Genomic DNA, 15,688 nt, shown 5'->3' on the forward strand with positions numbered 1-15,688 from the left:
TAGCTTACCCACTACTCTCTCTCTGTGATACAGGGCCCTGGCCTATGAGAAACTGATATACTGGTGCGGTCCACTTCACATGGCTTCAGCTTGAAGGAAACATAAAATGTGTATGGTACGTAATGATCGCTAATTTCATGTAAAGTATGTAAAATTAGCCAGTATCACTCAACAAGAGACCTGTCCAATTCTCCTAACACAACTACTCATTCTTTTTACCCCTTATTCTCCCAACCTTCTCCTGTTCCAGTGGATAACTAGTAGAATCCAAATGAAATGGCTGTGGTCGGTCAAATGTGTATAAGTGCTGTAAGTTCTCAAATTGTGGCCTTTCTTTACCTCAATAGCAGAGAGAAGAGACTGAGAGCAGAGGCTGTTAGTAGAGACAGGAATTTAAATGTCAGTGAAAGTAAATTTCATTAAACCTTAGTAAGACGCCGATTTCTTCCCTCCACAGAGAACTGAGTTCCAACTTTCCTATTCACAAGACCTCTGAGTCAAGATGCAGGCCTGCAGGACACATGGAGGCTGAACAACGGAATGCTGTGCGCCAGCTGGTGATGAACCTACATGCAGGCCACCGACCCTCCACTGACGGTTTTAAGGGCCAATATCTCTTCGTCAGATGATATGAAAAACATATCCTGCCACATGGCAGCTGTGAAGGCGTAGGGGCGCACGCATGAGTCTCGCTCCCATGACTTTGTAATTGTTTACTCTCAAACCCTGCTACTTCTTTCAAACTTACTGTGAACTTGGTGTTAACACTTCTCTGAACAATCATGGCAGCAAAGTCAACAAGAATAGGCAGGAAGGAACAGAATGCTGTGTCTCTCACCTCTGATGAAGTCAATATCGATCTTAACATGGCAACCCTGGCTAGCCTCCTGGATGATCACCGTAAAGCATTTGCGGCTGACTTTAAAGCTTCCATCTCACTAACAACACTAGAAGTAAAGTTGGATTGCATTCAAAGTATGGTTACGGACCACACTCAGAAAATTTCTTCATTAGAGGCCAACGCCAACCTTCAGGATGAGCGCGTTTGAGCGAGTGTAATGCTAAGCTGTTAGCTAAGGTGGCGGATCTGGAGTCTCGTAGTCGGCGTAACAACATTAGAATCCTGGGCTTACTGGAATCGATCGAGGGACCTCGTCCAACTACTTTCTAGGTTCTTGGTGAGGATGTGCTGAGCGCACCGGGCACCTTCAGCCAAACCGACTCCAGGTCAAAGACCGAGACCTGTCATCATTTGTCTTCATAGGTATCAACAGAAGGAGATGATTATTCGCAAAGCCCAGGCCAGGAGAGGCAGTCTTCAATATCATGGAACCCCTGTTGCTATCTATGAGGACTACACACCGGAGGCAATGGAACAGAGCTCCAAATATCAAGAGGTAATGTCTGAACTTTACAAACTTGGCCTCAGGCCTGTGCTGTTGTTTTCTGCCAGGCTCAGTATTACGACGAAGGATGGTGCTAAGAAAAGTTTTCTTTCGTTTGATGAACTAATAACTTTTTAGCATCCCTCGTCACTGCTGCCAACTAGCAAATGCATGCTTCTGTCCGCTGCAACCGTCTTTTGGACTATATGGCTGTAACTGGACAGACGTTTTCTTCAGTATCTCTGCTGTGAACTGACACAAGGACCCGTTTTGCCAGTTTTACCTTGGGAGCCTGTCAGTTTGTGTTTGCTGACCGTATGGTATTCCATAGTTGATTTTTTTACTTTACACGAATGTGGTCTTGCTTAAGGAAACTCACCACAGCTACACTAAATTTTGGTTGGTATCTCTTTTTTTTTTATTTACACAATTGAAATTGCAAGGTCCTGTTGTTATGCCTGATTAAATAATTTGCACACTCTGTTGAACTGTCTGGTATATGTCTTGTGTCCAATATAACAGGTGTCTCTTTCACACCAGACATATTAGCACTTATGTTGTGGAAATGTATCTATTTTGGGCTGTCGGGTTGGTGTGTTGGTCGTTATTAATCCTATAAGTGGTATGTTGCCTTATTTCCACTTAATTTTGTATTATTTTCTTATTGTTATTTTGACTAGTTGCTTATTAAATCCCCTATTTTGTACGTTTGGGGTTATCCATTGTTTATGTATGGAAAGAGATCTCTCAAGCCTGATTTCCTGCAGTTTAGCTGTAGAGTTCTGCTTGATATTGCTCAGACATGGACTGTTTGTTTGTTATGTTTTGTTTGTCTGGGTTTGTCTGACTGGTTGCTCTCGCCCTTTCCCCCCTTCACGAACTTGGCTTACTGATATATTTCAGCATCTATCGTAAATATTCTAAACTTTAATTTGGCTAAAGGGTTAAAGGTTATTCACCTCAATATCAGTATATCAATATCTTAAAAATTTATCTTCTTAGAGCATGGGTTACTCTTTATAGACCTAGTATTATCACCATTTCTGAAACATGGTTACATAGTAAAAGTACTGACGAGGAAGTAGAAATCAATAATTATGTTCTGTATAGAGCTGATAGGCCAACTAGAGGAGGTGGGGTAGCTATACTGTATATGTTGCTTTAAATTTAGTTTCGGAACGTGTCATTCCTATTGTAGAGCCGGTTAATTTTGAATGTCTATTTATCAATATTATTTTTCATGAAAATAAACATTTCACTATTGGAAATATTTACAGGCCTCCCTCTGCTCCGACTGATTCTACAAACGCAGAAAAAAGGCAAAATTAAATGATTATTCTGGATGACTTTAATACCTACTGGCTAGATAGTTCCTCCCGTGGAAAAAAACTTATTTGGCAGTGTAAATCTTACTCAATTAATTAATGAACCAACTAGACTGGCAGTCTTCATCCCTGCTGGATTTGATTCTTGTCACGAATCCTGATAGGATAATTACTTCAGGTGTTATGTCAGACTGTTTTAGTGACCATTCTGTCATATTTTGTGACTGGAAAATTAAAAACCCTAAATCTCCCCCCAAATATATTAGTTTAAGACAATGTAAAAAATATTAATGATAATTTTAGATACGACCTACTTTGTATCAATTGGGATAGGTTTCAGTTAATTCCAAACGTTGAAGATGCATGGATTTTTTTCTATTCTGAGGTCACTAAAGTAATTGACAAACATGCTCCATTTAGAACAATTAGAGTTAAAGGTAGACATTTGCCATGGATCAGCTCACATCTGATTAGTCTTTTTAAACAAAGGGTTAAGGCCTGGGCTAAATATCACCCTTCTTTAACTGACACAGATTGGAAAGCTTACAGATATCTCAGGAACTTAAGACCAAGACAAGGAATACAAAATCTACTTATTATAGAGATAGCTTTTCACAGGACTTTCAAAAAATTCTGGAATCATTTGAACCATATACTCAATAAAAATAATAAAAACTCAAAATCAAATGCAAATTGATAATGCCATTATTTCGGATCCTTTACTTATTTCTAGTGCTTTAAATCAGCATTTTTCTTCAATTAGTATTTGCATGATACAGCTAGTTCTTCCAGCATGATCATCTCTACTGGTGCATTTTGTTTTAGATCACTCATGCCTATTGATAGCCTAGTTAAAAGAAAACAGCAGTGCGGGTCCTGACGGTCTTGAAGCAAGATTTATTAAGCTTGCAGCTCATGTGCTAATGTGATGCAGTGATAGCTGATTTATTCAACCTGTCCTTTTCTACTTCTACTGTTCCCTCAATTTGGAAACGTGCTCAAGTTACTGCTCTGCTCAAAGGTGTCTCAAAGGAGACCCATCTGATGTGAACAACTACCATCCAATTATCTGTTCTATTGCCAAAATCTATGAGAAATTCATTTACAATCAATTATCACAATATCTTAATCAGGGAGGGTTTATAATAATAAGTACAGCAGGGCTGATGGCAGGAAGGACCTCTTTTTTTTTCTATAGATAGCTCAGATGAGGAGAGTCTAGCTCATTAACCACAATGTTGGATCTGATACTGTTGATTTTGTTGACAAAATGATAAATGCAATTCACAATCTTCAGTTGAGGTAAAATAGGGATAGAGAGTGGAGGATAGACCAGCTGACTGATTATGCTAAACAGGGCTTGGTGGCTGTGTTTATCATTGGTAATTAATTCTTCCTAGCATCCTTTAGCAAAATCAAAAGCTCTTTCATATGAATGGACATCAAGTTTTGTCTTTTTCCATCTGTGCTCAGCCCTCCTGCAGTCTTGCAAGGTCAATCAATGAGAAGGAGTTTATAGACAGGCCTAAAGTAAATACAGGATCAAGGGTATGTGTAGATCAATAAACCTTTCATTACAGTCACTGTTTACAAGTCACGAGCCTACAATCCTCAGATTGAGACTTGAAAAGGTGGTGCCCCGAGGTGAAATCAAAGCAAGTTAAATTCTGTTACTTTCTGTACCAAATGTGTTTACGACACATATTTTTGGGGCCTCTAAAGGCATTTACACTACACTATCAATACATTGATTGTAATTAATTAATTTCATTCATACATGATTAAGCAGTGATAGTGGACCTAGATGCAAAGGTTTATGTGCATTTGAGGCTCACAGCTGATGATCAGATAGTTTGAAGAAAGAGCTAGTTCCTCAGAGTAAAATCAGTACTTACCTCAGCATCAATCTTTCAAAGAATGTCTTAAAGAGAAGAGTTCAGAAGTAAAACCGCCGTGACAGTATGTCGTTCTTGATTGGAGAGATGTCGAGTACTATACTTCAGCTCTGATTGCTCTTAAGTTTGGAACATTGGCATGCCTTTACCACTGTTTTAAAACATTTTCACCGAACTGTAATGAGGTTTGAAAACCTCTGCTCTACAATGATAAAGTAACCAACATAAAATGAGTGGGGCTATATGTAGTTTTTTTAAAAGGAAATTAATTACTTTTTTTGCCTTACAGGTTGTAACCTCACATACAAATTAACCATTCACCTGCTTTCTTGGTCACTTGGAACAGCCACAATGCTGCTACCTACTGTATGTGAAGAAATCGGGTCAGACTTTCTGTTGGCTCAAGGTTGATAATGTTAGCTTGTTAACAAACAGCCAGTTGCTGACGTTATCTGTTGCAAAATACTGTTTGTGAATGGCATGCCACATTACTTCCCCAGCAAACTCTGGTACCACTATTATGTCAAATGGTTGAATTTAGCCTGCAAGAAATGATGTAACGGTACAAAGCAAATGTGGAACACTTTGTTTCTAAACACAATAGCGATGAAGGCAGGCGCAGCTAGCTAGATTAGCATGGATCTGGTGTTGTTTGCTTCGTAATGTTCAATTTAGATTTATTGTCGTTTTACCGATACTCAGGCACACAGCTTCTTCGCTGGTCTCAGTTGCCGTAACTTACGTGACCCAAATAATGCAATATAACGGCACAGGACAACGACACAGTAGAAGACCCATTCAATACAGTAACGTTACTTGATATGGTAAAAGTGTGGCAACAATCTCATTTATAATATTCAGTCTAGCTCATTAACCATTTTCGTTATCATCCAATATAGCTTCTCCAAATATACATAGTTATAGAAACACCTGCAAGCTATCTAATGCCGACATATCATGTTGGCTAAATGCAATGTACCGCTCAATGCTCAATGTACCATTATCATGCAACTAGCAACGTCAAGCTGATAAAAATATCACTGTAATGTTGCAGTGGGAGTTTACCTGCGTTTCCAGCATTTTGTGTGAAGCTGTTTCCAGTGTGTCGATCTCTGTTTTGGTTCGAACATGTGCACATGCATGAGCACATGTTCGTGAAGGCAGTGGTTGCAAACGGAAACCTTACCGTTGGAGGCCACTGATAACTGCACACAGCCCCTTTAATGCAGACTTGCAAGTTTCAAGAATCTGGTAATTGACCAACGGCTGAAAAGAGGAAAAATGCATCGAGAAAACTGGCCCTGGGCAGCAAATGATAACCTGATATAGCTATGTATATAGCTATGACTGTTTCAAATCAAGTGCAGGTGTTTATAAAATACTCATACGTCATTGGGTAAAATAAAATTAGACTGAGAGGCAAGAAGACAATAAAGAGACCACACTACACAGGGAGTAAGAAGTATATAACCAAGTGTATTCCCTCTGATAATGTACACATATTTAGAGTCATCTCACTGGAACACTTTACAATAACATTTAGAAAGAACAGGAAGATAGTGGGAGGAGTATGCTTGGAATGGCGAAAAAGAGACAAACGTGGCAGGAGGGTGAACTGATGGAGCCTGTCAAATGAAATGGCTGCCATCTTGTCTCTAGCCATACAGACAGAAATAGATATAAAACAAATAAAAACATTGAGGATGGATAGAGCCTGCTTTCTCCACAAGGTATGGACTTAGGTTTAAGATGACAGATGTAGGATGGAATAAAAGGAGAGGAACTTTTCTCCCCTGGAAAAGGAGAATGTGTGGTTTCATGATCATAACCCAAATTACATTTGTTCAATTACCAAAAGAAAATACATAGAAATTTCAGTTTCCCAGAATCATAGTCATTTTTTTCTCCAAACAGGAATGATAGCAGGGAAAACGTATTTCTCTTAGTAATGGGATGAGAGTCAAATATTTAGACATTTCACAAACTTTTTTCAGGATTTTTCTTTTCTTTTCATGGTACAGTTTCCTTTTTTAATAGAGATGAGAAAATTGGAATACTAGAGTTCTGTTGTACGTCTTCCAGGGAACTGCCGTTCACCTTTTATTTGTGTGCTCTTCCCACAAAGTTTGCTTTGCCCATTGGCTGCAATCAGTCCAGTCAGGCTAGAGAGGGGCGAAAGACACAGTCGCTTTTTCAGCTGCGAGGTATCTCTCTCCACAGTGGAACTCCAGCAAGAATGAATTCAGAATTTCCCTAAAATGTCTCTCATTTCCCCAGAGAAAAAGAATAAAAAAAAAGAAAGAAGAGCAAACCAAAGTGACTGAGTCTCGCAGCAAGGCATTGCATCAGCCGTACTGTTCATGAGAGGAGTGGGGTCTGGGAAACGGGGGTCTGGGTGGTGAAACTGTTCTGACGTCAAAAATCCTACAGTCCGTCTGCGCTGCGCATTATCAGCGTACTCTCACTTTCCCACTCGCTCACACTTTAGGTCCATAGGTTTCTGCAACGTCTATACATATATTTATAATTATATAGAACAGAGTTCATCTTGTTTGCTGGAGGTTTTTTCTGTTTTTCGGTTATTAGTAACTGTAAGGACGTGACACAGTTTCTCTGCTGGCCCACTAGGGGGCGCCTCAAGGCCCCAGAAACACATGACATAGATCTGCTGGAACAAAAGATGACCAAGGGGTATTGGCCTCAACAAGTTTTGGCGGATAAACGTACAAGTTAGCATCCATAGTTTGGAGCGGTGGTATCTCACATAGTTGCTACGTTTAACGTTGTTATGATCATCAATCATCGTCATATTTTTTGTTTTTTAAACTCCACAGAAAGAAAAACAGTTTTTTATCTCTTTTTCGTAAATGAATACTACATGCTTGAAACACGGCAGAGTTGACGTTGCATCAGCTGCTGAGCACCGTAGACAAGGAGAGAAACAGGAGCAAATGACAGGAAGAGAGAGAGAGAGAGAGAGAGATCTGACAAGAGGTGAGGGATCAGAGATGTTGAACACTTACAGCGGTGGGAGAGCTGTATTAGACACAGTGTTTCTGTAAGCTGGCAGTATATTGATTTTACAGATGGATGTCGAGTTGCTAATTCAAGCCTAGTTGGAAAATAATATGTTGATACTGTCCAAGGTGACGGCTTACACCACAAGCTTGCCTCAGAATGAAGTACAGACCTTGACACAAATACTGATGGTGGTGCTTTCTTACAGTACTCACGATATTAAATAACCTATCAAGTGCTAATCCATAAATCACTGTTTTATCAGCATTTGGTACACGGTTGTTGGCACAGTATGTGTTATGATCTGAGGTGTAATAGCCTTTCCTTAAAGCCAGACCATGGTTAATAAGAAGTAAAATCAATCAAAGCAATGCTGAAAGGTGTGAACAGAACCATGATGATCTTGCCATCTTACTTTGCTGGCTCCCTCTGATTAGACTGGAATTGGTAACATGTATGGCCACCGGACAATACTGAGTATTAAATGAATTACCCTCAATGTGGTGTTTGTCATTTTCCATATACTGCCTTTTTCTCTCTCTCTCTTTCTCCCTCATCTCTTTCCTTCTCTAAGTGCGTCTGCTGTCTGTCTCTGTGTGTCACGGCGGTGCTCCTCAGACGTAGTACTCTTTGTCTTTGTTCTTCTTGTTCTTGGTGACCGTCTTGGCAGTGCTGGGCTGTTTCTCCTTCACCAGCGCTCCGTTACTCTGTGTGGCTGAGTTGCTAATGTAGTTGCGACTCTGGTCCACCTGGTAGGAGCCCTCGTCGCGGTTGCGATACTTGTACATGGCGTAGAGCAGGATGAGAATGCAGAGGGCGGCGGCCGCAACGATGCCCACCACCATTCCTGTGGTGCTACTGGACTGCTGCACCTCCACGGCACCCGGAAGACCTCTCTCAGGAGACGTGGGGTCTGGAGTGGGAACATGGGGGAAATTTGGGGGGTAGGTTATTCCTGGGACTCTGCGATGACCTGGGTCTGACGAGGGATGGGCCGGCGGCAGCAGCACTTGGTCCCGGGTGTTCATTTTCCCGGCGGGGATTTTGTTGTTGCTACTGCTGCTGCCGCCGCCGGCCGACTTGATGCGCGGGCTGAGCTGGTCGGGGTTGGCCGTAGGGGTGGAGGAGAGAGGTGGGCGATGGGAGTTGGGAAAGCGGGAAAAATGGCGGTCTCGGGGGTTCTGGACACCCCCCTCAACGGCTGGAGGAGGAGGAAGGACAGTCCTGTCGGTGACCAGGGGGGAGTTTTTGTAATAGTCCTCGTCATCCGACTCGGTCATCTCCCCCGAGCCATATGCCGACACCTCGATGGTCTCCTCGCAGTCCTCCTGGTCCAAGGGGCAGGGGGGTCGGCCATTGGGCAAAGGGAGGGACTCTTTGGTGGTTTCGAGCAGGGTGAGGAAAGGGCGGTAGGTGGTAGGGGGTGGGGGGATTACTGGGTAGCGGGTGGCGATTGATGGGGGGTCTAGGGAGTCCACTGTTATTATGGGCAACACTAATTCACCTCCTAGGACAAGAAGGAGACAATGAAGGAAAAGAGTGTTAGAGACCACCTGAGAGAGAGAGACCACCTCCAGATCAACAAAAGAAAAACAGTTCAAATGAATACAGCAACACCAGTATTAGAACAGCACTAAAACTTAACATGAGGTTAGTTATATAAGTTTAGTTAGTCTGTTCTATTTAAAAAGTTAATATGCTGACTTACTATGAACTGAAATAAAATACAAGGTGTAATAAAATACTCTATGCTGCATCTGTTCTGACCAATCTCCCTATACTGCTTAGACCTACATGTTATATCACTAATACAAGATAAAAGTAGACTACAAATTACACTGAACAACTTAACATCTATTGTACTACACAGCCTATCATTCACTGCTATCTTACCTATGCTTGCTACACTAACGCTCAGATGTTTCTGCTGTGATTGGTTAAATAAGATAGCAAACCACGAGGTTCAGGTCACTTACATCAACAAATTGGCCGCATGATTTTTGCATGAAAAAAAATTACAAAAAGAAAGCTGTGTAAGATTGTTCTCGGATATTGATAAACAACCCCCCCCTCCCCCCTCCTTTACATCCTCTCCTTATTTGTTTCTTTATTGCTTAAAAATAAATAATCACAATGTAAAGAAATATATTATTGAATTATTAGTTTTACTCATGAAAAATGGGCTCAATGCCATTTCCCCCATTTTAGCATGGTGGTTTCAATGGCTCATTTCTATATAGCTTAATCTGCATGCAAACCCCCAGGGGCTGCTGCAGAAAGCTCGCTGCCCCTAATTTCTAACCCAAACTCTCAGTACATACTACAGTACACTGAGAGACAGTAATAAACACCACTGCTCCCGGATGCCCACTTCCCTCCCAAACACCACACATAAACATGGGGCAATGGTGTTCTTCTTAAACAGCCACCCACACTAGTGAACAGTTAGAAATCATCTCAATGAGCCAGAATATGTTGTCAAGCTTCAGTTATGTAATCTGATTTTTAGCCCACTATGAAATGAACATCCAAATTAAATTAATATTATTGGGTGTATAATAACATATAATTTGTAAAAAAAAAAATCAATCAATTTCATTCAGGAGGAATCCCTCTACCATAGACTGCTGGAGCCCCAGCCGGTGTTAGTGGTTAAACATATTAGAAGGATGTTAACAGAAAATAGAATATCATTAACAGTGTGTTTATACACTACATTGGACTTCATAACAACTTTCTCTTCAGTCTGGTAAATGTGTAAGGGTCACAGTTAAGGAAACATTTGAAAACATGGCAGGGGGGATTAGATTATGGCACATCTTGGGGGGGAGAAAAAAGGGAAGGTAACAGCATAACATGACCAAAGAAATGCCAACATCACCAGCATAAAATCATGACTTTGGCTCTTTGTTCATTTGATGAAGTAAATCAGTGTGACTCAGAGGGAGAGGGGTTGGATAAGGCAGTTCAGGGACGATGGGGGAAGTGTAAGGTTGGGATCTTGGGATTGTAACAATTCTCCCGTAGCCTTTATTCAGCTCAGCAACGCTCAACCCCCCAAAAACCCTGAGCCACCCACCCCCAAACCTGGTCAGTTATACAACCATACATTTTCAATCAAAGAACGGCAGAAGGCTTTGTTGCAGAGGGTGATGTTAACAAAGCCACTAAACATATCAGCATATAACAACACACTTGAGAGAAACAGGCCTTGAAATGAAGCAAAATGTGAGAGCTGTAAAGGAAAAAAACTTCAACCCTTCTTCTAACTTCTTATTTTTGAACTGGCGCTGAAAAGCCTAGTTGCCATGGCAACGCTCAACTTATTTCTCTCCATTATATTTTCTTTCTTTCTGTGTTTGAGGACTGTGTTTCACCTTGAAGGCTGAGGGGACAGCAGAGTGTGGTGCCACATTTGAGGAACAAAGAAGAGCCGCCCGTAAGTAGGATTTTGCAAGTTTAGTGCATTCTGAAAAATCTTTGGTTTTGTGGAATAACTTGTCAAAGTCACAGGAGAAGAACAAAAAAACTGTTTTGGGGGACCTCAGTGATAGCTCCTCAGGGATTCAGGACGTTCGTGTGACTTAGGGGTGACGGACGAGATGGTAATGTTGCTATCTTTACTTTGCCATCTGCCTGCATGGTAAGAAAGTGCAATTTCAAGCTTTATACCTTCTGCTCGGTGTGCAGCCAACCAGTTACTGAGTAGGTACCACTATTCACTGTGTGCCCCACTTACAGCACATGTGACTGACATTGCACACACAAAGGGTTGGTCTCGTTAGGGTAAACACTTCTTGTAATCATTGCAGAACCAGGAACACATGCTTAACTTGTTTCCTGTCTAAAGTCTACCTTATATGAACCCAGAGAACAGTGCTTGAAAAAGGATAATCAGATATTCAGGAGAGAAATAAAGATATTATAGAAGAATATCTTTAAGAGTAAAGGATTGTTCCGACAAATCAGTCACATCACTCTGCTGCACTCTTGTGCGTAGTAGAGCCAAAGCCTGAAGGCCGTATGGCATCATCTCATATGACTGGCTGGCAGGGGCTACTAGAAAAATAATGAACCTCAGCCCTCATACACAGTGTGAGCCACATCTCAGCACTCAGTTATCAAGTGAACCATCTTTTCATTTCCTGTTGTGTGACCCAAGCCTACTGCACCCATAGTTTAAACCAATCAACAACTTCAACTGGTCCCTTCTCCACGACTGCACCCTCTTCTCTCTGTATGCAGCTCTGATTGTTCCGTTGACACCCACAGGCAGGTTGCTGACAGGAGAAAGTTGACTTGAGTAAGAAAAAACGTGTGACAAGTAACATGTATGTTCATGGATGTGTTCTCCTTCTGAAAGCTGCCAAGAACCACAGACGGATATAAAACCAGAGGAAAACCAGGATTTGATGGATCCGTAACATGCAGGACATTTTCAACATGAACATGATGTATTTAGTTGTTTTTAACATAGACCAACTCGCCTAGTGCTACAGCAATGTTTGAACCAAAACTGGTCTTGACTGAGACCAGTTCTGATGCAAACAGTGCTGAAAAATACGTATGGCATGACTCCAGTGTGTGGGTGTCTCTTTCTTTACCACTGTAATTTAATATTTAAAGCGAGAGAGGCTGAAAGACATTCAGCCCCACTGAGTTCGAGTCCATTGATTTAAAAAGCTGAGGCAGTGGAACCACGTGTAGCCCACATGATGAAATTTTCTTCTTTATCTTTACCCACACGCCACTCCACATCACTGCCAGTATGAGTCATCCCCTTCTGTTTACTCAAAATGAGAACGGGGCAGATGGATACTGATGCATCTATGTCAGTCTACTAACAGACGTTGTTACTCTGCTGATCACGTCTCCCCGCTCACATCCATTTGAAATATTTAGAGCAAAAAGGTTGTTTGGAGTTTTAGTATTCTATAATTCAGCTTTGATTAGGCTGCAGAAGGAAAGAATAATGTTTTTTCCCTCGCTTGCTTTTAAATTATACCACAATAAATACAATTCTGGCCATACAATCTGTGCAACTTCATACTGTACATGCGACTCCATAAACTGTTTACAACTGCTACATTTTCTGCTGTCTCCTCATATCGTGTCACACTGAGAGTCACATACTGCAGTAAAAGTCAGCTCCCTACAGCTCATCAGCACCTTGATCCACTCCTCAGAGCTGGCTGGATTTGTTTTTCTAGCACCTCACCTTTCTTTCACCTCATGATGGTATAAATTTTAGACGTGCACAGATACATCAAAATCTACAACTTCAACACCTCCCTGCTTTTTGTATCGGGCCTGTTCATGACCCTCTTCATGGTACCAATATCTCGTTATGTTCTCCTACCGTGGTGCTGCAGCCAGGTATATCTGCGGCACATTTCTTTTCCACAGTTAGCCTTCCTTCAAGTGGATTTGTAAAATTAAACTGCAAGGGCTAACTGGCTCCTGTAAAATGTACTTTTCCCCCACTGTTCTTCTGGAAGTCACAATATTTGTTTACAGTTTTCAAGTGTAAGTAGAAAGACACCCTGCTGAGAGAGAACCCATTCTCCACTCACTGCTCTGGGTTAACCTCAGATTTTAATTATGATTTCAATAAGATTTTGCAAACACTGATAGTTTGGAGCAGAAATACTTAATGACAAAATGCACCCTTGACTGATTGACACCAGAGATTGTTTTGAGTTGTTTAAAGGCATCTAAATAATGTTGAATAATTCCTTTGTTCGGGTTTTGTTATGTGCATATTGACAATAGACTGAGCTGTGGGAGCACCAGCCTCTGCAGGCATTTCTTTTAGATCCAACAAATACCCTACAGGTTCCCCTGATGTTTCTCTATGAAAGCTATGTTTAATCTTTATTGTTCTTACCTGAGTATATCGCCGATGACAAAGTACAGCATGTACAGAAACTACTGTAACAGTAACACTGTTCAATCAGAAGGGTTTTTACATATATATATAAAAATATACACACACACACCCAAACCAATCGACCAGGGTGGGTTTTATCCCACGCAAGCTCCGAGTCACACTGACTAAGGGGGCTCGGCGCTCTGTGTCACACCACATCTATCACCCAATCTCTTAGTTTCACTCCTCGACCTAAAAAGAACATTTGCAGGTTGTCTCTATAGCGTGTCGTCTGATGAATTATTGAGGAGCTCCTCAAAGCTCTGATCTTGTCAGAGTAAAACCGATATAGCACCTAAGACATCCTGGGACTGATAAGTAGCTTGGAGGTGCGAGGAAGTGAGGTCGTGCTGAGGCAGGGAAAATGCATAAAGTGAAATATGGAGATAAAATGAAAGATATCTAATGAGCAGGACTTGATGGAGAAGGAGACGTTTGTATAATTACTTCTCTAATTGTGTGTTACTGTGAATATATTTAGTCTCTATAGATGACTTTTCATGTATGTGTGTTAATTGAGCGTCCATGCGAAGATACAAAATCTGTATATCTGTGTGTTCATTTCGTCACTCTATCCCAGTACGTCACACAGTTTCATCTTTTTAATCCAGGTCCCCATTTCCTAGGTCTTGTCACTCTCATGACAGAGGCTCATTAACAACTCTGGAGGATCAAAACCAAAGCTTTAATTGGGTGATTTCATTAAGGCTCCCTAACAAAGTCAAATCTTAATTAGCCTGGTGGGAAAGGCAGGAATTTCAGTCCGCGCCCTTGCATCCTCTCCACTTCCTTCTCTCTCGCGTGCTCTCTTTTTCTCTCTCTATCTCCGTCTCTCTCCTTTCCCCCCCATTTCTCTCTTCGGCTTTGAGCGCAGGGGAACGTGACACACATCTCAATGAGGGTCAGTCCTTCACAAAGCAGTCCTCCCAGCTCTCTCTCCCGCTCATCTCTTCCTCGGGTCTTTTTCTCGGCGCCCTGTGCTTTGTCTATTTTGCATCCACTCTGAGCTTGTCAGCAAGTGTGCGACTTGAGGCTGCCCCGCAATCATTGTCTGAGCTTTTCACATCGAGGGTCATCATTTAGCACTAGACAGCCGAAAAACTAGAAAACAAGTTGTATCCCTTGAATTGTGTACTACAGCTGCAGGTTAACACATGTAAAGCAGATGGAGCTCCACTGGCTGTATATACTGTAGGAAGGACTCGTTCTGATCTCTCTTGGCTTAATAGAAAATCCACAGCAGTGCTTGATATTTTTTCTCCTTCCTGAAGGCAGTTCAATAACACCGAGCTGCATTCTAAAATGTAATTGAAAACACTGGGAATTGGTCCTGTCGTACAATGACTACAGGCCTGTGTTCGACGAGCAGTGATGGAGAGGGGACATGTTCTGTGGACAATGTTGATTCTTCTGTCCTTGTACACAGTTTTCACAGAGGCTTATCCGGCCCCGCTGGCTCGCCTCGCTGGAACTCTTGTGGCATCTGGAAGGTGTGATACGGAGCATGTACGTGCGCACAAGCTTGTTTGTTGTTTCTCAGGAGAGACGGCTGCAGAGAGAAAACTTTACACCCACAGAGTGAGAGAGAGACAAGTGTCTGTATGGAAAGGTGAGCATGTCTGCCAATGTGTGTGTGTACGAGACAGAGAGAGAGAGTGAGTTACGTTTCCCCATGGGAGATTAAGCCTGGGCATAGCATCCACTGAAAAACTCTCATTTCTCCTTTCGATAAGAAGGGAATTGAGTCTCTATTTCTGTCCCAACCACCTACAGAGAAAACCGCAGGAGAACGCTATACTTGAGTTTCTCAACACAGGTTCAGATCAGTTTCTCCTCACACAAACATACCGATTACTATAATCTCCTGCCATTTACAGTCCAACATATAGTCTATTCAAACCACTAATCCCCATTCCTAAAAAAAAAAAAAACTTTTAAAAATGTAGCCCAGGAAAGTGAAGTGCTTTTCCCGGAGACATCCCAGTGATGCTGATCCTTTTTTTTGTCACGTTTAATGTTTTATTATTTAATGAAGGTTTGCTCTACCCTCATTAAAGTAGATTTATTATGAGTGGATCCAAACTAAGATTAGTGATACATTTTCACTTTTGCAATCTGATACAGTCCTTAAAGCTG

The 15,688-nt window shown here is 41.6% G+C and overlaps 1 protein-coding gene across 6 annotated transcripts in view; it reads right to left on the reverse strand.

Annotated features, from left to right (window-relative positions):
- Nucleotides 1–6,061: 6,061 nt before the first annotated feature.
- Nucleotides 6,062–15,688, reverse strand: part of nrxn2b (neurexin 2b) — a 704,163-nt gene continuing 694,536 nt past the window's right edge. For 5 of the 6 annotated variants that reach the window (XM_038732127.1, XM_038732126.1, XM_038732128.1 and 2 more), the window contains one exon: nucleotides 6,062–9,130. In XM_038732127.1, the coding sequence (XP_038588055.1) occupies nucleotides 8,238–9,130 (893 nt within the window). In that variant the 3' untranslated portion in view covers nucleotides 6,062–8,237. The remainder of the gene's footprint in view (nucleotides 9,131–15,688) is intronic. The other variant, XM_038732131.1, reaches the window with a different exon arrangement.

This window comes from Micropterus salmoides, unplaced genomic scaffold, assembly GCF_014851395.1.
Source record: "Micropterus salmoides isolate LMB-PRFRI ecotype aquatic unplaced genomic scaffold, ASM1485139v1 Ms_hic_scaffold_2, whole genome shotgun sequence".
NCBI lineage: Eukaryota > Metazoa > Chordata > Actinopteri > Centrarchiformes > Centrarchidae > Micropterus > Micropterus salmoides.